Here is a 25,070-nt window from a genome sequence, read left to right as displayed (position 1 = left end):
CTGACGTGTGTCGAGATTAGAAAAAAATATATTTTTACAATTAGTAGTATTTTTATTGGATTCAAAATCATGTTAGAACTATAGAATCAATAAAATTATTATTATTAAATTATTTTCTATATTTTTCGTATATCTCGTCTTACACGATATCAATAGAGATTTTGATATAGACCAATCAGATCGTTGTTCTGCGTAGCAGAAGCTTTCGCGGACTTCAAAGCAAGATTATGAAAAGGTATGAGCTGAACTCTACAGTTCATTCTCAGTCAGATGCACATGTGGTATCTAGTTTCAATAAGCCAACTCCTATCATTCAGCACCCGAATGTCAGATAGTGTTTTTTGATATTAGAGTTTTTGTGATTTCATTAACCCTTTTCCTCTTCTAAAGGGCTGTTGATCACCAACTTGATGCTTGTGCCAGTATGTTGATTGTTGTGACCGTGGGTTTTTAGGATGTAGGGCTAGGTTGTTTTTTTTTTTATTATTTCAAGTAAGATGTATTTCTTTTAACCCCAAAGATGCAGGTAGTTGAACGGAAACTTATATAGAGTGAAAAGGTAGTTGCTGTTTTTTTTAAATATTATTATTGTAGAATATTGTCAATGACCTATTTTTAGTAGGCTTGTACATGTAAACATATAGTGTCAGAAAACCATCATCTGATGTTTCATCCTTAAGAATTTGCAGAATTACTGCTTGTCGTACGGGGATCGACATTAACGGTTGTCTGATTGCCTGAGGCAAGTGAAAACCCAGTTCGGACAAGTGAAGCTTATTTCAGTAGGAAATGTGATTATTATATAATTGTGTTCAGTTTGATAAATATCAAATATTAGAGACTCCATATACTACTAGCAAAGATCATACTGTATCTTTAATATCCTATTAGTCGTTCCGAATATCATAAACTACCAGACATGCAACTCATCTTAGTGATGTTTGTTAGAAAATGGCGGCTTCACAACCGTCTTTCCAAGTATTTTAGTGAAGTAAATGCTCATCTCCGAGGACCCATGGCGTTTACACCTGATGCCGAGCTTTTGGTGATGGAACTGTCACTACCCGTTTTAACTACAATAAAAGAAAATGCAATGTTGAAAATGAAAATATATCTAAATTATAAAGAAAACATGCAATTCAGGCAGTGTGACAATCCTAATTTCCGGGTTTAATTGACACTGACAGCAGTATGATCTGTACCATATGATATGTCATGCAGCGCTACATCCACTCTCGCCGGTACTTTGTATTTTCTTAACGGTAATACAATTTACAGAATTGACTAGCAACCACGGATATTTTTTTTATTGAGTTATTGAATAAAAACTGATTTGTTACACTTTTGAAACATTTCTTCGTTGAAATAATACATTGAGCATTAGAATCAAATACATGTATCAAAACTTTGCCTCATGTTACTTCCCTTGTTCGTTCTTTTGTGGGGAAAAGATCTATTTTCCTACATTAACTTTGTAATTTTCTAATCTATAACTTTCAATGACATTTTTTTTCAATCATAAATTTCATTCAGCTACAATAATGCAACTTGTATAACATAATTCACAGATATGGGAAGAAGGGAAACTTGAAGGATTGAAGGAAAACTATTCTAAAGAAGCAATTCCTTAGTGAAAACTTAACTATTCTCTGACTGAGATAATAAAAATAGGTGTATTAGGGTCTTAAAAATTTTGGAATTTTAAGTTTTTCATTCGGACAAGTAAAAGTTCAAGTTTACTTGCCCAAAGGGCAAGTGAGATAAAAAGTTAATGTCTATCCCTGTCCAATGTCCCATTATACATGTACAACGTGCAGATACCGTATGTACAGAAATTACCCAAACCCTCAAGGAAGAAGTTTAACAAGGGTTTGGGGCTGTCCAGGAGAGTTAATTGCCCAATATAGTTGTTGTTCCATATATTTCATTTGATTTTGTAATGAATTTACAATTTAGTAAAAGTTTCTGTAGTCAAACTTGGATTAATGATTATCTAGCATGTGTGATTAAATTTTCACTATGGGTTATTGGTTATCCATGAAAAGATGTCATTTTCAGCAATTAAAATGTTTTTGTAATTTTCATTACACTGTCACCATACAAATTTTTATGCCCCTAACATGTTGACTGGTTGACAGAGCTACCATTAGAGTGAGCAGAGCAACATGTATATGAGCGAATCAAGAAATAAGCGGGCTCTTATTTTCCTTCTTTTTTGTCAGAGGCCCTTATTTTCCTTATTTAACAAGATTAAGCTCCAAAATCCTAATAAAATCCATATATTTTCATGGAAATCCTAATTTTATGATTTCTTCATTTTTTCGACAAGCTAAACTTGCTGAATAGTTAAAAATAATCAAATCAATCCCTAGTATACTTTCAGATAGTGATTGTGTTAAATCAGAGTATTTCTATGCAGACATTTAGTGTTTATCAGCATTATAATTATTCAGAATGGATTTGTGTACCATATATAACAGACCACTTTCTTTCTTATGGTTACATTGAAATTCTGAATACCAATGTCGATGACCACTAATATGATCTTTTATGGTGGTAATTATACCCCCGCAACAAAGTTGTGGGGGGTATACTGGAATCGGGTTGTCCTTCCGTCCGTCCATCCATCTGTAGACGCAATAGTTTCCAGGCTCTAAAGCGTTATTCTTTCCACCTACAGTCACCATATCATACATATGGACTACCCATGGGACGAAGATGTTCCCTATCGATTTTGGTGTCAAAAGGTCGAAGGTCAAGCACACTGGACGTCGAAGTATTAATATGGTTTTTGGGCTCTAAAGCGTTATCCTTTCCACCTACAGTCACCATATCATACATATGGACTACCCATGGGACGAAGATATTTCCTATCAAATTTGGGGTCCAAAGGTCAAGCGCACTGGACATCGAAGTAGTAATATGGTTTCCGGGCTCTAAAGCATCCTTTCCACCTACAGTCACCATATCATACATATGGATTACCCATGGGATGAAAATGTTCTCTATCGATTTTGGGGTCAAAAGGTCAAATGTCAAGCACACTGGACATTGAAGTAGCATTATGTTTTCTGGGCTCTAAAGCGTTATCCTTCGCACTTACAGTCGCCATATCATACATATGGACTACACATGGGACGAAGATGTTCCCTATCGATTTGGAGTCAAAGGTCAAGTGCACTCCTAGAGAAGAGACTACCCAAGGTTTTGTCATGCCCTTTCTTTTTTACACTCAGGAAGGGGGTAATTTATACCTATTAACAACACCCTTTAGAAGATGGGGGTAAGCGAGGCGGGGGGGGGGGGGGGGGGGGGGATTCTTAGTGAGCATTGCTCACAGTACCTCTTGTTTGTTTTTGTATTGATTTGGAAGTTTTACCCCTTATTTTTGTCTGAAAAATCCTAAAATAGCCCTTATTTTTCTCAAAAAGTCACTTGAAAGCCTGTTAGTGATGAGTTCTGAACAAAAATTAAACAAAAGAAACTTTTGATTTGCTATTTTTGTTTTTCATCATCCTTTGGGAATCTTTCTTGTGTCATTTTGGGAAAAACAACTGCTTTTCAGCATTGGGAATGGGGCATTATTTCATCCTTCTACAGACCCTAAAATGTCTGGTAATCTGGCATCATGTATCGTCTTGCCACAGTAATGTATTTCGTGATACATTAGACCTAGGGTCAAATGTGTTGCACTGCATTTTGTAGAGGACCACAAGACTAGGATGAAATTGAGATAATTTTTTAAGTTTGTAATCTGAAATTGAGATAATTGACTTAAGTTTGTAATCTGAAATTGAGATAATTGACTTAAGTTTGTAATCTGAAATTGAGATAATTGACTTAAGTTTGTAATCTGAAATTGAGATAATTGACTTAAGTTTGTAATCTGAAATTGAGATGATTTACTTAAGTTTGTAATCTGAGATTGAGATAATTTACTTAAGTTTGTAATCTGAGATTGAGATAATTTACTTAAGTTTGTAATCTGAGATTGAGATAATTTACTTAAGTTTGTAATCTGAGATCAAGAAGATGCTGTGACTGTGAAATTTCCGATTATGACAAAAAAAATGCTAGACAAACGTGCAGTTCAGTAATCAGAGCTTGCAGTAGAAGCCAGCGCTCGCTAGAAAAATGTTGTTTTCCAACATAATATCATTTGATTTTGTGCTGGATAAAGTTGACCATAATAGGGCATTCTTTGTGCAGTGATTCTGTTTCTTCATTCACTTCAAAGTATTTGTCACATCTAACTGAAATTAGATCCTTTGATCCATTCATTTAAATCGGTACACTTTATAGTGACATATCAATATCATGGAGCATAAAAGAACTAATTCTAATTACATTTAGATATTTGTAGTTTTATGAAAGGCATACTATATATGTTATTACACCTCAGTATGAGAATTCTATGCAGCGCGTAATCTGATAAAACTTCATAATTCCCTCTCAAACATATCTCCCCATCATATTTCACCCCTTAGGCAGCCATGTGCATTTTCCATGAATTTAAAGTCAAGGTAGACGAAGTGTATTGTGACGTCACAATAAGTCGGAGTCATTGTACTTTCATTGTTCATAAGACACAAAATATGTGGGTCTCTGATACACAGTTAAATCGTCTGGATTTGGTTGATACAAAAACAAGCAAGTAAATCAACATTCAAGGATAATGGAAATATAAAAACTGGTTATCATCTCACTGTATTTCGTTGTTTGTACCTTCTAATATGTTGACGGCACAGTGTTACCGTTAGGGTGATCTCAGCTCCATTTTTCAATGTATAGATGAGCAATTTCAAATGTATTCTTGTAGTCTTGCTTTGTTTCGGTATAGTAAACAATTTATTGCACGAATGTTCGGGAGATATGAAGTTTTATTCGCCCTCGCGGAATATGATTTTTCTTGGGTGAATAAATCTTGTTATCTCCCTCACTATTGTGCAGTGGATGTATATGCAATGAAATTTGAAAATCTAGACATGGACATGGACTATACAACTGAATTACTTTGTTGTTGTTGTTTTTTTTTCAGAATGGAAATCTTGGGTGATAAACAAAACTCATCTAAAATCACTGATTTTTTTACGAGTCCTGGTATGTGTTTGAAAGATGTAAATTTCTTAATTTTAGTGTATAGATGGCTTAATGATATGGTATATAGAAACAGTTAATTTCACCAGATTCACTTAGATGATATATTGCAATCAGTTTTTGTTCTGTTGTCATGTACATATTAACATTGAAATATTTTCAACTTTTCATATTCTGCTGAACTAATTTTTACCAAAATTGGCATGTATTATCAATTTTAGGGGTGAGATCAAAAGGTGGATGTTGGATAAAAATCTTAATTCAAATAGTTAGAGGGGGGGGGGGGGGGGGGGGGGGGGCGCTACCGTAAGTTTCTGTCATCTGACATTGATTACACTCTAGTGGAAAAAAGACAAATGACTTTTAAAAATCGCACAATAATATTACATTTTATTGAACATTTAATAGTTTCAATGTACAATTTCATTTGTGAATAAACAGTAGAAAAAGGTATACTGAGTGTTATTTATACTCGGCTGACAACTTGTTTATGGATTAGTTTCAACATTCATCATATTTAGTTTTTAAAAAGGGGGGGGGGGGTGTCTTATTTTCTTTTTCCACTAAATTGTAATCGATGTCAGATGACAGAAACTTACAGGAGTTTTTACCATCCCTCCCCCTAACTATTTGAATTCAGGTTTTAATCCGACATCAATCTTTTGATCTAGCCCCTAAGTAAATCTCATTGATACATGTGTTTAAAAGTTCCAAACTGAAAATTTACACTATAAACAATGAAATGCAAATTAACAAAGGCTTTTTAGCTCACTTGAGCTTTTCTGATCAAAATTGTCCATTATATGTCTGGCATCTGTCTGTGGGAGAACTTTTCACATTTTCGTCTTCTTCTCAAGAATCACTTTGCTAATAACAGCCAAACTTGACTAAACATCCTATTCAACAAATATGCCATGAATGGAAAAAATACTCTGGTAATTACGATATTTGGATATAATATAATTGTTTATAATATCCATGTATAAGCAGATTATCTGTGGATGACATACATATATTCATTGTGTCATCCGAGATGCGACAATTAAAAAAACTCTGTTACAGTGGGGGCTTTTTTAAATGAAATTTGGGAAAGTGAGAATTCATTAACTGCGCATCAGATGGGCTCAAAAAGCATGCATGCAAAGAGACAAATGTAATTTGAAAATTCTGACAGTAGAACTTATCAAATGTATATGAAATTATATATACAAGTCAGATCTATATAAAATTATATTCAAGCTTATTCAAAACAAGATCCCAGTGCAGGGCCACAATGTGCCGTTTAAGTTTTGAAAAAGACATTCTAGAACAGTTCTTTAAAAAAAATTATCTTTGGGCACAAGAACATGCTGTGTCAAATTAATGTGCAAGTAATAATTGAAATTTATATCCTGGGCTGGGCCATGATGATGGTGTAAAGTTTCATATGAGAAAATGCAACTGCTCAGGTTATCAATGTAGCCCATGGGCCTCTTGTTTATCTATTTTGAAGGGAAGAAGAACTGTATTGAAAATGATGCATTGGATTCAGAATTCTATACTCCCTGCAAAACAGAAGCAAATGTGAGTTTCACTGTTACATTCATTATTTATGGAAATAATTACTGATACTAATATCTTGTGTCTGATTAAGTGAAGGACAAATATTAATTTTTTTATGAGGTACATATAATCCAAACTTAACTTCTTCAACACCAGGAAGCCAGTATGTGTGACATAAATACATGACAATAGTAATAATAAGCATTTGTTATCGTTATTTTAAAAAAAACCTTTTCATTTGCATAGTAAAGTCATATGTATTCACAATTTGTGAATCTTTATTTTTATAAGTGAAAGGTCACTTATATGAGTTTTGGCCCCATGTTTAAGTTGACAGTATATACATGTAATTAACTAATTTTAGGGGAATAAAGAAGGGACGCCTTGTAATGATGAAAAAGAAATCAACAAGACAGCCAAAACAGTCTTATCTGTCAACTCACCACGGGTCAGAATGAACAGAAAGAAGTAAGGCATATGTCTGATTGTTCAATGTTAACTTTAATTCCTATTTTCAGTGTGTACAAAGCATACATATGTTCCTTGGGTGAGGTACTGAGGAACTAATAATTAGATTATGTTGGCAGATATTGTATACATCTTCTAGGGGGAGACATATATATTGTTTTTTGGTTCTTCTCCTATAGGGCTGACCAGATAGACTAGAAACTTTGTACAGTGCTTCATTGCTATTTGTAGATGTGCATATTGTCGAGACAGGAGGATCCAATTATTATGCCCCCAAGATCGGGGGGCATATTGTTTTTGTCCTGTCTGTTATTCTGAAATTCTGTGTGAAACTTTACTGTGGATTTACAGTAAGTGTGAACGAGACATATCGGCAAGTACATGACGTGCTCCAGATAGTTCATTGGAAAGTCCCCGAGTGATTTTAAAGAGCACTTTTGATAGGTCGGTTAAATTATAGGTAGGCGGTCCCAAGTATTTGGCATTATATTATCTCGTGCCTAACAAATGTAAGTTTCACTATTTGATTTCAGTGTAAATTGCACCGTACGTAGCGTGAGATTCACTATCGGTTTTGATTTGACAACGGAGATTTGAGATTACGTTAATAAAAAGTTTATCTTATATATACTAGATATCTACATGTATAAAAGTGATGGGATATCTTATAAAGAAAAAAATATAAGATGTCTTATAAAAGATACAAGATATCTCGTAAACTTTAGAAGATATAACTTTTATCAGATACCTTATAAATTTTATCTTTTAAACAGGAATGACCCGTGTTATACTTATAATCCTTCGCAGTATCAATAGGTATGGGAGGGGGAATACAGGGTGAAAAAGGCGAGCTCCGATATGTAAAGAAAAGGCAGGATAGCAATATCCCAGAATTCAAATAGTGCTGAATATTGAAAAGAAAAGAAAAATGACGGGATCGAAAATGCTGCGGGAAAAGGCAGGATCCGCAGTTGCCTCTATATCCCAATAAAAATTGAAAGGTTACTCCCTTAAATTCCTGTAGATACTTGTCAGTTTTAAGTGATCAGAAATTTCAGTACATGTTTCTATAGGCGATTTTGTCCGTTTAAGAACAATGCTTTTGTTTTGTCGTCTCTTTCACATTCGCAGTTTCCATATCGTTATTTTAAAATAAATCTCTCAGAGGATATTTTCGAAATCTTGCAAAGATTTGGAAAAGACCGATGTCGGAAAAATTTCTAAATTCAAATAGTTAGGGGGAAGAGGAGGTAAAAACTCGTAAGTTTCTGTCATCCAACATCGATTACACGTTAGTGGGGAAAAAAGACAACTGACTTTAAAAGCACATAATAATACATTTTAATAAACGTTTAATAGTTTCAATGTACACTTTCATTTGTTTTACTTGTTAATCGATTAGTTTCAACATACTTCATATTTAGTTTTGTATGGGGGGGGGGGGGTCTTGATGAGAACTATGCGAACTCAGTTTTCTCTAACATTGAACATTTGATCTCGCCCCTAAAATAATTTGTCAGATTAAGTAATAAGATCAATAGATACTTCGAGAACACATTTATTTTCAACACATGGCATGCTTTGATGTCTTTTACTGTTATATATACCCACATTTTCGTAAGAAATTCGGAAGTAACCATTGCTAGATACTGTTAATTGAATGAACAACGGCAAGTTCTGTGAATTCTAGCAAAAACTAAATTCCCCAAACCACCCCTCTCCTGTACATGTAACACATTATTAAAGAAATTCAGCATTTCGTTAGCATTAGACGCGCCTTCTGTAACGTCATAATAAACCACAGCAAAGGTCGATTGTTAATGTTGCGATACGCTGGCGTACCTTTGAACCTATATCACTGGTCCACTCCTAACTGTATGTCCATAGGAGTTTGAAATTTTATCAATAAAGTTAATAAAATGTACTTGATTGACCAAGCCTTGAGCTATGGTCAATCAAGTACATTTTATTAACTTTATTGATAAAATTTCAAGCTCCTATGGTATGTCCATGATTGCGATTACCTGTTGTACAAACGCGACACTCGCTTCGTCAATATATATATATATATATATATAAAGTCTCTTTTTTTGGAAGTAAAATACAGAAAAAACTCTAAACGCTTTGTTGAAATATTTCGACCGTGTTACCGGTCTTCTTCTCGAAAACACGACTGAAGAAGACCGGTAACACGGTCCAAATATTTCAACAAAGTGTTTAGAGTTTTCTCTCTCTCTCTCTCTCTCTCTCTCTCTCTCTCTCTATATATATATATATATATATATATATATAAATGACTGGCCTAAATTGCAATAAAATCAGTAGCAAAGAAGTTTTCAACACTTCGTGTTCAGACCACAGGGGCTCTATTCTATATTTACATTTATTTGTAAATATAGAATAGACTATGTCAAATTTCAAAAAGACAAATATTCCGTGACGAGTCCCTGTGTTCAGACGAAATATGCTTCTCTTGGATTTTCTTTGCAGCTTCTTGAAAGTCATTTCCCTAAAAATTTCTCGCAGCTCTACAAATTAAAGACACCTTTGGTACATTGTCAGGGGTACAAATATTTCTTCTTAATAAATTGTGTCTGATTTCTCTTTTAATATACACTTGATTTCTTTTTAATTTCATACTCGATAAACAAAATTACATCCGGTGTGAGCTTCGTTGGCGACATTTTCGGTGCAAGAGTTCCCATGATTGACAATTTTATAACGTGGCCTTTGCGACGCCTAATTTCTTACTGATTTTACCATAAAATAAACCCTCAGCATGTAATTTTAAAATCGTCGTTGTTTTAGTTTGTATTGGTTTTCCCTTTTCGCAGTCACTTCCATCATGCTAAAAGATTATGTAATGACACGCTAGTGTAAAGACACGTGTGACCATCTAAAATTATTTTTATTCCCGCCCCTTTAAATATTGGTCCAATAGCAGTGATTGTTCTTTCCTTGATGCGTCATCATTGACAGATTTGTTTTGAAACCAACTATCCGAGACCTCGAATGAACTTGAGAAGCTGAGTCATTCACACTTACTGTAAATTCACAGTAACCTTGCTAATAACTTTTGAACAGTAAGTGATAGACCTTTGATATTTCACATGAGTATTCCTTGTGACAAGACCTTTCCGTTGGTACTAAACCTTTTGACCTTGACATTTGACCTACTTTTATTATTTTTTTTACATTGGTCATAACTTCTAAATGGTAAATATTAGAGCTTTCATATTGTATATGAGCATTTCTTGTGACAAGATCTTTCTACTGGTACCAAGATATTTGTCCTTGTGACCTTGGCCATTATCGAGGGCATTTGTGTTTCACAAACACATCTTGTTTTCCTAAAAGTTGTAGTGGATCTAAGAGAATGGAGGATGTTAAAATACCTTGTGAACGCTTCTCCTAATTGGCTTATCCAATAGACTTGAATTTTTTTTTCAATACTTCAATGCCAGTTGCCGATGTGCACATTGTAGGGACAGGAGGATCTAATTGTTTTCCTTAAAGTTATAGTGGATCTGAGGGGTGGAGGGCTTAAAACAGTGTGAACACTTCTACTTTGTGGTTTGTCGGAGTTCATAATGTCTGTGTTCTTGCTCATGCTTTCTCCTCCATACCATGCAGTACATTAAGGGGAGGAGGTTTCATTTGGAGCACTTCCAATTTGGGGAGCTGGGGAGACATTTGTTTTTCATAAAAACAATCTCTAGTTAAGAATTTGTGTTATTTGTAGAAAAGTAATACAAACTGGCCAGGACAACAAGTTATTGACAGATTATTTTCCAGTAAGAAGAAGTGGTCGCAAACCTAAGTCAGAGTTGGAGGTATGAAATAAATTTTGTTACAGTGGTTGAGATTTCTGATTAATTTCACAAAGTCCCCCATTCCACTCCCAGTGGATGCTGTAAAATCAACTTTAACTGCATCTGACTTGCAAAGAAATCATAGACATTGTGATAGTTCAAATTTGGCTACTTTGCTGCAGTACCGGTTAAGTGTGTAGACAGCAAGATTCTCCTGATCAAATACTCGTATATTATTAGATGTGTTTTCTCCACCTTTATTGCAAACACATCATCTTACATAAGCATGAGTTTTGACTAACTAATGCTTAGCATTTTCTCCAACCAATCCAAAGGACTAGCTATTCCAAAAAGTTACCTTTCTGTATCTGAGTTAACAGTCCTTTTTATACGTCCGTCATTAGACGGGACATATTATGTTATAGTGCTGTCTGTCCGGCTGGCTGGCTGGTCGTCCGTCCCGGGTCATGTTTTCCGGACTTTTTTCCGTAACGGATGCATGTACAACTTTGAAAGAAGTAGGTACAGTTTCTACAGTCATCTGGCCCAAAATATTGTTGATTTCACTTGGAGCTCAAATCCTGGCATTCAATTAAGGAATAGTTTAGCAAACCCAAAATTCACTCAGTTTGATCAGCAAAATGATTTGTGTCATATGACGAGAGCTTGAAGTTGGCATAAAATTGCAAAAATGCCATTTTCAATGAAAATATCCACAAATTCAGGTGGTTTTTCTTTTAGAAAACATACAGCGCATGCGTCGAGCAAATTCATATTGAAGCATGTTTTTCATCTCAAAATAATACACAATATATATCATTATCATTTTGCTCGACAAATGCGCACATCTTTTCCTGAGCAATAATTTGTATGACATTTGACAGTTTTCAGGCTTATTTTGAGAAAAAGGCGGGAAATGTCTTATTCATGATGTCATAATGCTATCCATTTAGGACTATCATTCTGATTTTGTTGACATAGTATACCTGGCATTTATTTTACTTTCTTAAAACACTGATTAAAGTTAATTCCAGACACATTTTATAGAGAGAAATTTTTTGGGCCTTTTTATGTATACAACCGTACCTTGTTCTTTGGTCACAATATCTCCCTGAATTGTAAGAGTGAGTTTGCATTTCAGCTGGATTGGTCCATCCTTGACCTATTTTAGGGCTATAAGTAGGTCAAACAGTTTTCCGGACTTTTTTCGTTACAGATACAGATATTGCCCTGATAGTTAGTCAAAGACTTCCCCTCGGAGGAATACAAGTTCAGTTTGCATTTCAGCTGGACTGGTCCATCCTTGACCTACTTTTTGGAAAAAATAGGTCAACCGGTTTTCTGGACTTTTTTCATTACGAATACAGATATTGCCCTGATATTTAGTCAAAGGCTTCCTCTCGGAGAAAGACAAGTGCAGTCAACACTTCAGCTGGATTGGTGCACTACGACCTACAGTACTTTAGGGGTAGAAGTAGGTCAAACAGTATTCCAGATTTTTATACGCCCGTCTTAAGACGGGACGTATTATGGTATGGCGTTCATGTCCGTCCGTCTGTTAGCTTTTTCGTGTCCGACCCGTGACTTAAATACTACAAGGCCTAGAATCATCAAACTTTGTCTGTAGATACATCTTGGGTAGAAGGTGTGTTGCACATTAAAACCAAGTCACTGTGACTTTTCATTAAGAAGATATGGCCATATATGGCAAAAACTTGTCCGTCTGTTAGCTTTTTCGTGTCCGACCCGTAACTTAAATACTACAAGGCCTAGAATCATCAAACTTTGTCTGTAGATACATCTTGGGTAGAAGGTATGTCGCACATTAAAACCAGGTCACTGTGACTTTTCATTAAGAAGATATGGCCATATATGGCAAAAACTTGTCCGGCTCATAACTTGAAAACTATTAGACCTAGAATCACCAAAATTGGTCAACTAATGCATCTTAGGTAGAAGGTGTGTCGCATCCTACTTTAAGGTCACTGTGACATTTAATTAAGGTGATATAAAAAAATGTTTTAATGGGTACAATCTATACTGTTAACAATATGTGACAGGCGTATCATGTGCCATGGCGGTGCACTTTATTTTTGGTATGGTCACAGGTATTGCTATGAAATTTAGTCACAACCTCCCTTTCAGAGAAATACATAATCAGTTCATATTTCAAACATTTCAACTTAATCGGTGCACCATGACCTACTTTAGGGCTAAAAGTAGATCAAATGGTTTCCTGGACTTTTTATCATCATAAATAGATATTGCACCAGTGAAAATTTAATACATAATCAGTTCACATGTCAGATGGATTGGTGCACCATGACTCGCTGTAAGGTTTTTCTATTCAGAATGTGTGTTGTATCAATTCAGAGTGCACAATATGCTTCCAGGTTGAATTTCGCTGTCCGACGGGCATATATTGTACCGTTTTCAGTACTCTTGTTCAATTAATATTATTATTGATCTACTTGAACTTCAAATAAAAATTATATAAACATTAGTAACCTACAGTACTCTGTGTAAATCATTGAGTCAGTGGTTTCGTGAATACATCTAATATTCACACCCTGCACTATCAAGGAGAGTTGGAAGGATAGCATTAATACTGATAGCTAAATTTTATAGGTCACCCAAGTTATCAGGTGGCCTATTGCTATTGGAATGCATCCGTCATTGTGCGTTAACAATTGAACATTTTTAACTTCTTGATAACTTCTATTCCAATTTTTTTCAAAGGGGACATAAATTGTAAATTTCAGGCCCCCAGGGCCTTTTGGTTGGGGCAAAAACTGCCAAAATTTTTTAAAAAATCTTCTCAACAATGGCACATTTGTAAGAAAAACAAAATGCATAGTCATGTACATATGTAGAGCAGGAACACCTCCATAAAATTGAAAATTTCATAAACTTTGGGGTAGAGGCTCTGACTCCAGGGCAGGGCCTAACTTGGTATATAGTGTTTATGTTTAAAACATTTAAGTAATGTCTTCTTTAATGTTATTGATACTGAATTGATAATTAGGAGATCAAGGAGCATGTAGTCCTTTACGAAAATTGTAAATTTTATTATCCCAGCGGTAGGGGTTTTGGTTTGAGGGTGAGACCAAAATATCCCCTCACAATTCATTGCGAGGGTCGTGGGTGCAAGTCCAGCTTAAATTGATTACCACAATTTATGAAAATAATTGCTATAATCTTTCCTTCTGTCCCTAGCTTATCAGGACAAAGACTCTTTTTTGTATTCAAATTTGTGTGGATTATAATGATTAGGCACCATTTTCGAAAATTAAATCACTGTATTATTTAGTACCATGTACAAATATGTATATTATTATCTTGAAATTCTTGAACACTGTCATGAATCCTTGTAGTGTGCAGTATTTAAAATTTTACAAGTGTTTTTTATGCCCTTATAATCAGAGATTCAGGGGCATATAGCTTTTAGCTCACCTGAGTCGAAAGCTCAAGTGAGCTTTTCCGTTCGAAATTTGTCGTTCTTGTTGTCGTCGTAAACTTTTCACATTTTCATCTTCTCCAGAACCACTGGGCCAATTCCAACCAAACTTTGCAAAAAGCATTCTTGGGTGAAGGGGTTCAAGATTGTTCAAATGAGGAGCCACGCTCTTCTCGAAGGGGAGATAATAGCGAAATAGTAAAAATACATTAACGACTTTTAAAAATCTTCTCCAGAACCACTGGACCAATTTCAACCAAATTTGGTAAAAAGCATCTTTGGGTGAAGGGCTTTTAAGTATGTTCAAATAAATGTCCATGTCCCTTTCAAAAGGGAGATAATCACAAAAATGCCCAAAAAAATGGGGGGGGGGGGTTCATTTAAAAATCTTTTCAAGAACCACTGGGCCAGAAGAGCTGAAATTCATATGTCAACTTCCTGACATAGTGCAGATTCAAATTTGATAAAACCATGGCCCCCGGGAGTAGGGTGGGGCCACATTAGGGGATCAAAGATTTACATGTGAAGATACAGAGGGAATCTTTTAAAATCTTCTCAGTTGAGAACCAATGGGCCAGGAAAGTACAAATTTACATGAAAGCTTCCTGACATAGTGCAGGTTCAAGTTTGTTTAAATCATGACCCACCCCCGGAGGGGGGGGGGGGGGTAAGTTGGGACCACAATAAAGTATCGAAGTTTTTCATTGAAATGTAATGGGGAAATCTTTAAAAATCTTCATCTAAAGAACCACTGAACCATAAAAGTTTATATTTATATGAAAGCTTTCCGGCATAATGCAGATTCAAAGAAGTAGGTTTTTAAAGTCATTTGGCCCAAAATATCGATGATTTCACTTGGAGTTCAAACCCTGGCATTCAAATAAGGAATAGATTAGCAAACCCAAAATCCGCTCAGTTTGATCAGCAAAATGATTTGTGTCATATGACGAGAGCTAGAAGTTGGCGTAAAATTTCAAAATGTAAATTTCAATGAAAATATCCACAAACTCAAGTGGTTTTCCTTTCAGAAAACATACAGTGCATGTGTCGAGCAAATTCATATTCAAGTATGTTTTTCATCTTAAAATAATACACAATATATATCGTTTTCATTTTGCTCGACAAATGTGCACATCTTTTCCTGAGCAATAATCTGTATGACATTTGACAGTTTTCAGGCTTATTTTGAAAAAAAGGCGGGAAATGTTTTATTCATGATGTCATAATGCTATCCAATTAGGAATACCATTCTGATTTTGTTGACATAGTATACCTGGCATATATTTTACTTTCTTAAAAACACTGATTAAGGTTAATTCCAGACACATTTTAGAGAGAGAAAATTTTTGGGCCCTTTTATGTATACAATCATACCTTGTTCTTTGTTAAAATGATGGCTGCCAGGGGTAGTGTGGGACCACAATTGTGGATCAAAGATTTACATGCGAATATATAGGGAAAATCTTTGAAAATCTTCTCAAGAACCACTGAACCAAAAAAGTTTACATTTACTTGAAAGCTTCCTGACATAGTGCAGATTAAAGTTTGTAAGAATCATGACCCCCGGGGATAGTATGGGGTCACAATAGGGGATCAAAGTTTTACTTGCAAATATATAGGGAAAATCTTTAAGAATCTTCTTTTCAAGAACCATTTGGCCAGAGAGTTTTGCATTTACATAAAAGCTTGACATAGTACAGATCGGAGTTTAGGGCCCCCAGGGTTGGGGCCACAATAGATATCAAAGTTTTACATGTGAATATGTATAAGGAAAATCTTTAAATATGGGCCAAGATGACTCAGGTGAGCGATGTGGTCCATGGGCCTCTCTCTTCTTTTTTTGTTTTGTTTTCTTTACAAAAAGCTCATCCGTATTCATTCTAGATTATGACTTTAGGCCAAACAAATGCACAAAGTTGTTTTTCATGCATCGCAATGTCTTTAGTGGATAAAAGACGAAACCTTTAGTAGATCTCTTACTATGATGTAACATGATACATGTATTGTTTGCATTATTTCCAAATGATATTTCATGTTTTTGTAATGGTAATCCAGTCTTAATCACTTTAGGGCAAATTGCTTACTTGCTTATATTTTTTCTTGCAACATTAAAACATGTCACTAATGCGATATTAAAATCATAAAATGGAAATCCGAGATAGTGTTGCTACTGTTATGTAATCCTGCAGTATATAAACGTAGCATGCTTTTATATGTGGCACATGTACTTGAGTCAAGTAACACAGAATGAGAAAGAAAGTATGCTACCTCTAGATATAGTTCCACTCAACTGCTTTTGTGTACAGGGAATTAACTTTTACATAAATGCCTTTTATATAAAGATTGAAGGAAGATATACACATTTTTATACTAAATGTATTATTAAAATAAGTGTTGAAAAGGCGACAAAAAATGTAAAAGTATTCTGTGAGGTGGATTCGAACTGTGACAAAAGGAAACCTCTGCATACAATGACAGCAGTGTAGCTGACAGCTACTTAGTATTTTAAGCACAAGTGATACCCGTGTAAATATTAACCAGGTTTTCAAAAACAGTCCCCCTCATTTTTTGACTTTTTTTTTAATGAATTTAGACCGCAAGGCAGAGGTGCCCCTAAAAAATTGTAAGATTGTAACCTATCAAAATAACAAACAAATTCTTTGGGGACAGACCAGCCTTGAAGGACTTCTAAGTCAAAATTCATGTCAAAATCTTTGCTTAAATTGGGAAAATGCTGTTAGGCCAACTTTGAAGGTTAATTTCAACATAGGTAATAAATTGTAGGTTAGACGTGAAATATGAAAAATTCAAATATATGTACTACAGAAAATCACCAAAGAAACTTGATATAACAATGTGACCTTTTCTCGAAAATTGTTCTCCCCTATAGATCTTTTCTTTTGTTACCCTGAATTGTTCTTCCTTGTAGGTCTTTTCTTTCGTTTCCCTGAATTGTTCTCCCCTATAGGTCTTTTCTTTTGTTACCCTGAATAGTTCTCCCCTATAGGTCTTTTCTTTTGTTACCCTGAATTGATCCTTGATTTGGTGCCATACAGGGGCTTCAGTGTTTCACTAACACATCTTATTTTTTGAAGTACTGGTAACTTTTAAATAGAGTTATATAGAACTCATCCAAGTACCCAGTAAGCAATATTTTAATTTTGAATCATTTCTTTACAAAAGAAAGAAAAACGGGCTGTACTTGAGGAGAAGATATTGAAGAAGATTGAAGAAGGTTTAGAGGTATACAAACTTTTCTTCAGTTTCTTTTTAAAGACACCTTATTTCAAGTTTAATAGTTGTTTGCATCTGTTTTTAAGCTACTGATACTTAATGTTCAAATGCAAAGCAGTAGTTTTGAAATATGTATTCTGACATTCAATGCATGAATATATGAAAATATTAAAATGCTTTTAATGCTTCTGAAATTGAAGCTTTTTTAGGACATCTGCATGTATTATTTATTCGGTCTGTTAGACATTGCTTATTACTTTTGAATATTTACAAGAGGACTGTGATATTTAGGAAATAATGAGGAATTTGTTCATTTACTAGATGATATTAATCAATATGGGAATCTTTGATATCTTTTCACCTTGATCAGGGTTTGACATTTACTTTTTTGAGCACTAGACCAGTCAGGCTACTTTAAATGATTTTCACTAGACCTGACCTTACATCCACTAGCCCTGACCGACAGTTTCACCATATTTAATTACTTAACTCAATTGACAAACATTGAAGTTTGAACTAAAATGTATTTAATTGTCTCTAAAAAAAAAAATCATCTTATTTTAAAACACAAATTTTCTGTCTCTTTAAATTTTACCCGGCATGGAAATTCTTTGGTTCATTTTGAATAAAACAACATCTATTTTAAAACCCTGTATTGTTCCTTTCTTACCTTTTCTTTTTAGCGCGGCTCAAGTGAGCTTTTCTGATCAAAATTTGTCTGTTGTCTGTTGGTGTCAGCGTAAACTTTTCACATTTTCATCTTCTTCTCCAGAACCACTGGGTCAATTTCAACCAAACTTGGCACAAAGCATCCTTGGGTGAAGAGCTTTCAAGTTTGTTCAAATGAAGGACCATGCCCCCTTCAAAGGGGAGATAAGCACAAAAATGCAAAATTAGGGTAGTGTCATTTAAAAATCTTCTAAAGAACCACTGGGACAGAGGAACTGACATTTACATGAAAGCTTCCTGATATAGTGCAGATTCAAGTTTTTTCAAATCATGGCCCCCAGAGGTAGGTTGGGGTCACAATAGGGGATGAAAGTTTTACATACAAATATATAGAGAAAATCTTTTAAAATCTTCTCAAGAACCACTGGGCCAAAGAAATTTACATGAAAGCTTCCTGACATAGTGCAGATTCAAGTTTGTAAAAATCGTGGCCCCTGACAGTATGTTGGAGCCACAATAGGGATCAAAGTTTTATATGCGAATATATAGGGAAAATCTTTAAATATGGGCCAAACTGACTCCGGTGAGCAATGTGGCCCATGGGCCTCTTGTTTTAATTTCTCTGTCACATATCAAGTTGAAACTTGCTGTATAGTTGCCTTATGGGTCATTCTTGATCATGTTCCAATTCTGATTCATTTCAACCTCTCTTGCTTGGTGTTATTTATGTTTCACAAATACATCTTGTTACTTTTATTTTTAGGTTGCTGACCTAGGCGAGAAAGGCAGAGGAGTTGTTGCGACCAAAAATTTTCTTCGAGGAGATTTTGTTGTGGAATATGCAGGAGAACTTATCAACCTTTCCACAGCAAAACACAGAGAAAAGGAGTATTCTGAAAATCCAAAATTTGGTTGTTACATGTACTACTTTGTACATAAGAACAGAAATTACTGGTGAGATACGGTTTGTTGTATATAGTGCTCCGTTATCCGTGTGAATGTAAACATAACTTCGATGCATATCTTTAGATGTGTGTTAGTACACCATTGTCCATCCATGTTTTCTGCAATGTTTGTCCATAGACATTCACAAAGTCAATTGGAACTTGCACCTTCTTTGTGGAAAATTGTTGACTTTGTAACTGTTCAAACTGCTGTTACAAAACTTACGCCCTTCAATGTTATGTGAAATTGAATTGCATTTAAAGAGTGCATGGATGGTTTTTTCATCGAACACCTATCATTCTACATTTTTCTGTCTAATGCTCATTAGATAGGCAAGCTGGTCATGACTAGCAGAGTGTCCCTATTGATTTTCATGGCTAAAGGTCATAGGGCTTTATAGCATACGTACAACAATTGTTGTGTAACTAATTTTGTCAGATAGTTATCAAACTAAACTGGCAAGTTGGTCCAGATTGTAGATAATTTCTAATAGTTTTCATGTCCAAAGAACACAGGCATCGTAGCATGGATCAGTTCATGAAAAGTATTGGTAATGTCAGATTATCTGATAAATTTAATTGATGATCCTGAGGACCGATATTAAGATCAGGATGGAAGTCCTTTTTTTCCTGGGGGAAAAATGGCGGCCATGTGGCTTATAAAATTTCAGAATGATGGCTTTTGTTCCATTCCAAGAAAGGCATGACTTGTTATGAGCATGGCAGAGGGGACATTGAAGGTACATGATGACATGGTCTCCCAACTTGCCAGGCATGTTGAAACAAACAGTTCCTTTTTACCTCACCTAAGCTGAAAGCTCAAGTGAGCTTTTCTGATCACCTGTTGTCTGTCGTCTGTCCGTCTGTAAACTTTTTACATTTTTGACTTCTTCTCCAGAACCACTGGGCCAGTATTAACCAAACTTGGCCAAAAGCATCCTTGGGTGAAGGGCTTTCAAGTTTGTTCAAATGAAGGGTCATGTCCCCTTCAAGGGGAGATAATCACAAAAATAGGGTGGGGTCATTTAAAAATCTTCTTCTCAAAAACCACTGTGCCAGAAGAGCTGAATTGTACATGAAAGCTTCCTTACATAGTGCAGATTCAAGTTTGTTAAAATCATGGCCCCCGGGGGTATGATGGGACCACAATGGGGGATCAAAGTTTTACATACAAATATATAGGGGAAAATCTTTAAAAATCTTCTTCTCAAGAACCACTGAGCCAGAAAAGCTGATATTTACATGAAAGCTTCCTGACATAGTGAAGATTCAAGTTTGTTAAAATTATTGCCCCCGGAGGTAGGATGGGGTCACAATAGGGGATCAAAGTTTTACATACAAATATATAGGGAAAATCATTAGAAATCTTCTTCTGAAAAATCACTCGGCCAGAAAAGTTTACATTTACTTGAAACCTTCTTGACGTAGTCAAGATTCAATTTTGAAAAAATCATGGCCCCCGGGAGTAGGTTGGGGCCACAATAGGGATCAAAGTTGTACGTGCGAATATATAAGAAAAATCTTTAAATATGAGCCCAGGTGAGTGATGTGGCCCATGGGCCTCTTGTTCTGTAATTCTTAAAAGGTTCCTTGCGTTTATGTTTTAATGCCTTGCAAGGTTTGGCATCTTCCTGGAATTTTATCGGCCTTATTTTTTCTGGTCTGACAAAATTTTGTTTGGACAAACACAATTAACTTTACCCTTAATTTTGTTGCCTTTGTTCCTAAAGAGTAGATGACTCCTGCTGATTTTCAGGTCACAAGGTCATGGGTCAAACTGGACATAATAAGATATTGTCTGCTCAATACTTTGAGAATGCTTTGCTTGGCAGACATCAAACTTGGTACACTGGTTCCCCTAAAGGAATAGATGTCCCCTATTGATTTTGAAGGAAAGGGTCAGACTGGACACAGTAAGATGTCTGCTTAATATCTTAAAACACTTTGCTTGACAGACATTAAACTTGGTACACTGGTACGTCCTAAAGATTAGATGGACATATTGACCTTTCCGTATGCTTGAGAGACTTCATACTTTTTACCCTAATACACCCTAAAGAGTAGATGGCCTCAAAGCCATGATAGGTTTTCAATTCACAAGGTCATGACTCAAATGACTGTTTAGTTAGAAATGTCTGCTCAGTATCTTGAGAGATCAAACTTATTATGGTCGCCCCTGACTAGTAGATAACCCATTTTTTTCACTATTACTACAGACATTTTAAACGTAAAGTTGATTCTTTTACAATACTGCCACATGGGGAGCATATATATGTTTTTAAAACATTGTTACTTTATTATGCGTCTTGATGAGACTTACTTAATTTTTGAGAATTTTCTCCTTCCTTCCTGAAGATATAGCAAACAAAATTAAGTTTACAGAATACAAGATTAGATCTTATAGAAGAATCTCAGTCCATTTCACAACTTTTTTGTAATAAAAGAGACTTTAGAGGCTTATAATTGGCTCAAAGGTGGTCTATGACCTGATGATGTGTAATGATGAATCACAAAAGAAGCCCATTCCATTCTGCAGGTTTGAAAAATGCACTTGTTGCACATGCGCATTTAAAAATGCAACACTTCTCATATACAGGCAAAGGTATTTGTGTGCAATACTCAGGTGACAGCTAAGGCCCATGGGCCTCTTTATTTTGATATGGAGCAAGTCTCTAGCAAATGCAAATATTTTATTTGAAATGAAATATTATTTCAGCATTGATGCCACAGCAGAAAGTGGAAGATTGGGCCGTCTCATCAACCACAGTAAAACTGCAGCAAACTGTCATACAAAACTTACAGAAATTAATCAACGGCCATACTTAATGCTGATGGCCTCTAGAGACATTTCTCTGGGAGAGGAACTGTTATATGATTATGGTGACAGGAATAGGGACTCTATAGAATCTCACCCATGGTTAAAATTTTAGCAACAAGTTTTTTGTGTTAATCTAAAATGAAATGTTGATTGTCATCCTTCATTTGAATGTTTCTTTGATTTTAATAGCAGAATGTCATTTTGATAATTTTGCATGTAAGTTATGTTCTTTCATTGTTGCATGCAGGTTTAGTGATAAGCCCTCTGCTACAAAACATGGAATATGTCCCAGTCTTGAGTGTGTTATTCACAAATAATCATACATATCATGTGATGTACATACATTTAGAGTTAAAGGCCAGTCAATTTCAGCACTGTGTGAGAAGTTGTCTCAGTTCTGAAATATTGATGTAACTATGTTGCTATTAGATTCATTCTTCAAATTTACAATTTTGAAATGAAATTAGACTATTGTACTAAGACTGATTTTTAAAGAAAAACATTTGAAATCCATATTGCTGGTGCATGTACTGTATCAGGATAAAGAAATTCTTTGTTAGTGTATAGAATCATCATGACATGCCATGAATTTGGTAACACACACTCCTCTAAGCTGACAGGTGTCAACGATTACTCAATTCTCATATAGGAAATAAATTTCATTTTTGAAAATACATGAGGGTTTGAACTGCGACACTTCACGATGGCATGTTTCATGAAGCGCGTTACATGTTATGATGTGAATATATGATCATGAAGTTCAATAGAATGCAAACATATAACACAGACTGAAATATTTTGTAAAACATGACAATCCTACATTTGTTCTATTATAATGGCATGTGAGTGTTGCTCTCCTTTATGCAAAATAAGATGTATGATTTTAAAAAAGTTTTGTTCTTAATTCATAAAGCTTTTTACAAGTGTGTTCCTTTAAATAATGATAGCGTATAACACAAAGACATTTTGATTATATGCAAGGTTCACATTTTCATCCAAGGTCACTTGTTTGGTATATATTTCGTGGTTAATATTCAGGAAACTTGACTAAAGATTTGATTACCAGTCAAATGCTATAGACAAAACACATCTTGTTATGCCCCAGCCATGGCTGGGGCATACAGTGTTACCTTGTTTTTGTCTTGCATCATTATTCATTTTCCATTTGTTATCTCTGCTACAGATGCGCATATTCAACTGAAATTTGGTATGTAGATAATCATTGAACATTCAGATCAAGTTCTTATTTTGTTACGGATAAACAATGTTTGACAGAGTTGTGCCCCTTGGACTTAAAATTTCAAACAATTCATAGTTTCTGCTCATTATTTCAGTCATACATGGACATTTTGAATTGAAATTTGGGTTAAATATATGTGATGAGAATATGCAGGTCAAGAACTTACACGGGTTCAGTGTGGAAACTTTTGGCAGAGTTATGGCCCTTGGACTGGGACATTTGTGTTCTGACACATCTATTTCCTATTTTGTGCAGACATTATAAATGCAGTAATTTCTAACCCCAGTCTTGTGCAAACTTTACAAATGCAGTATTCTTGGTCAAAGATGGCTGCTATTTTTTCAACTCACTTCATTGTACTTGCAGGTTGTGAGGGCATAAAACTTTGAGGAGCTATACATTTATTTAAGAAAAAGTGAAAATGAGATCAAAGTTGTGCACATCTCAATTTTTAGCAACAGAATTAGCTAAGTACCAACTTTTCCCTAGATGACTGGTCTTTTACAAGTTTTATGGCCCTGCGATCTTGTTTTTTATTTTCTTTGCCTGTGGCCCTTTACATGCCCCAAGGTACGGAAGTCGAGATTATTAAATTTCAACATGGCATGATTTTCATGTTCAAGACATTAACTAACATTTGTCCTGTAATGTATGTAAAGACTAGTTCATTTTTGTTCAAGAGATAGTTTATGAAATTTGTGTTTGAGAGTGTTTAGCAATGCGTAATTTCTAATTTTTGTCCATTGAATGTTTAAACAGGTTTTTATAAATGAAATAAAGAAAGGCTGTTGGAATGATGATAAATTGGCATTTATGGGTGTGATATTTTGATAAATCTCCTAGCACCACAAGTGAATATGTGATGTTTGAAATATTGAAGCAAGATTGAATTAATTGATACACATATGATGAAATTGTTGTGTAAATGTTTGAGAAATCCCTTGTTTGGGGTCACTCAAGTGACCTCTTGCTGTTTGTCATTAACTTCTTAATATTAGAATCCACATTGCCAATGTTCACTAAAATTGCTTTGGAACATCTTTTGGGGCAGGGAAATGAAAATTATAAATTTAGTGGCCCCTGTGTTTTAGGGCCATGGGGGTATTATTAGTAATACAAGTGGTTCTCTTTACTCCTTGGCATCTGGTAAAAAAAAAATGTGTACATAGTTCTGAAATTCATGTACCAGGGTTCGGGTTTGGGCTAAAAGGATCATGAAGTGAAAATGCAGTTCAATGTTAAAATCTTGACTCCTAAGCAGGAAACAAACTATGTAAGTGCATGGTTATATGGAGAATGGAGGCTTCTACCAAAATTGTTAATTTTATGGCTCCAAGGGTCAGGGGTACATGCTTCAGGGCTAGGCTATATTTATCATACAGTGAAAATGTATTAAACGATTAAAGATCTTCCTTATTTCTGAACATGTAGAAAACAAACTTGGTGCAGCATCAATATTAAGCATTAGAGGCCTCTACCAAAACTATGAAATTTGTGGTCCCTGGGCTAGGCTACAGGGTGGGACAACAGGGATTTTATAGTAAAAATGTATGAGAGGTTTAAAAATCTCTATTCTTCAATATGTAGGAAACAAATTTAAAATCTACTCTTGAGTAAATTGAAATTCAGAGGACCAGTTGATTATTATATGCACATCTTAGATGAGACATATTTAATAAATAAATTTCATTTTTGAAGATACATAAGGATATGAACTGAGACACTTCACACTGGCATGCTTCATGAAAAGTATGTTAGTGTGAAGCATTGCAGTTCATACCCTCGTGTA

General features: G+C 35.0%; 1 protein-coding gene across 3 annotated transcripts; it reads left to right on the top strand.

The window, feature by feature from the left end:
- Window positions 1-151: 151 nt before the first annotated feature.
- Window positions 152-24,085, top strand: LOC125650397 (N-lysine methyltransferase KMT5A-like). Of its 3 annotated transcripts, none has more exons than XM_048878669.2 (8): window positions 152-235; window positions 5,039-5,100; window positions 6,590-6,660; window positions 7,004-7,107; window positions 10,850-10,940; window positions 17,560-17,619; window positions 19,043-19,233; window positions 21,940-24,085. In XM_048878669.2, exons 1-8 carry the CDS (start codon window positions 228-230, stop codon window positions 22,151-22,153), a joined length of 801 nt encoding a protein of 266 aa, XP_048734626.1. In that variant the 5' UTR covers window positions 152-227; the 3' UTR covers window positions 22,154-24,085. The 3 variants fall into 3 exon arrangements, with proteins under 3 accessions (XP_048734626.1, XP_048734645.1, XP_048734635.1); XM_048878678.2 differs by lacking the exon at window positions 152-235 and adding an exon at window positions 314-559; XM_048878688.2 differs by lacking the exon at window positions 17,560-17,619.
- The last annotated feature ends 985 nt before the right edge of the window (window positions 24,086-25,070 follow it).

Source organism: Ostrea edulis, chromosome 1, assembly GCF_947568905.1.
Source record: "Ostrea edulis chromosome 1, xbOstEdul1.1, whole genome shotgun sequence".
Lineage (NCBI taxonomy): Eukaryota > Metazoa > Mollusca > Bivalvia > Ostreida > Ostreidae > Ostrea > Ostrea edulis.
This window is presented reverse-complemented; position numbering and strand designations above follow the sequence as displayed.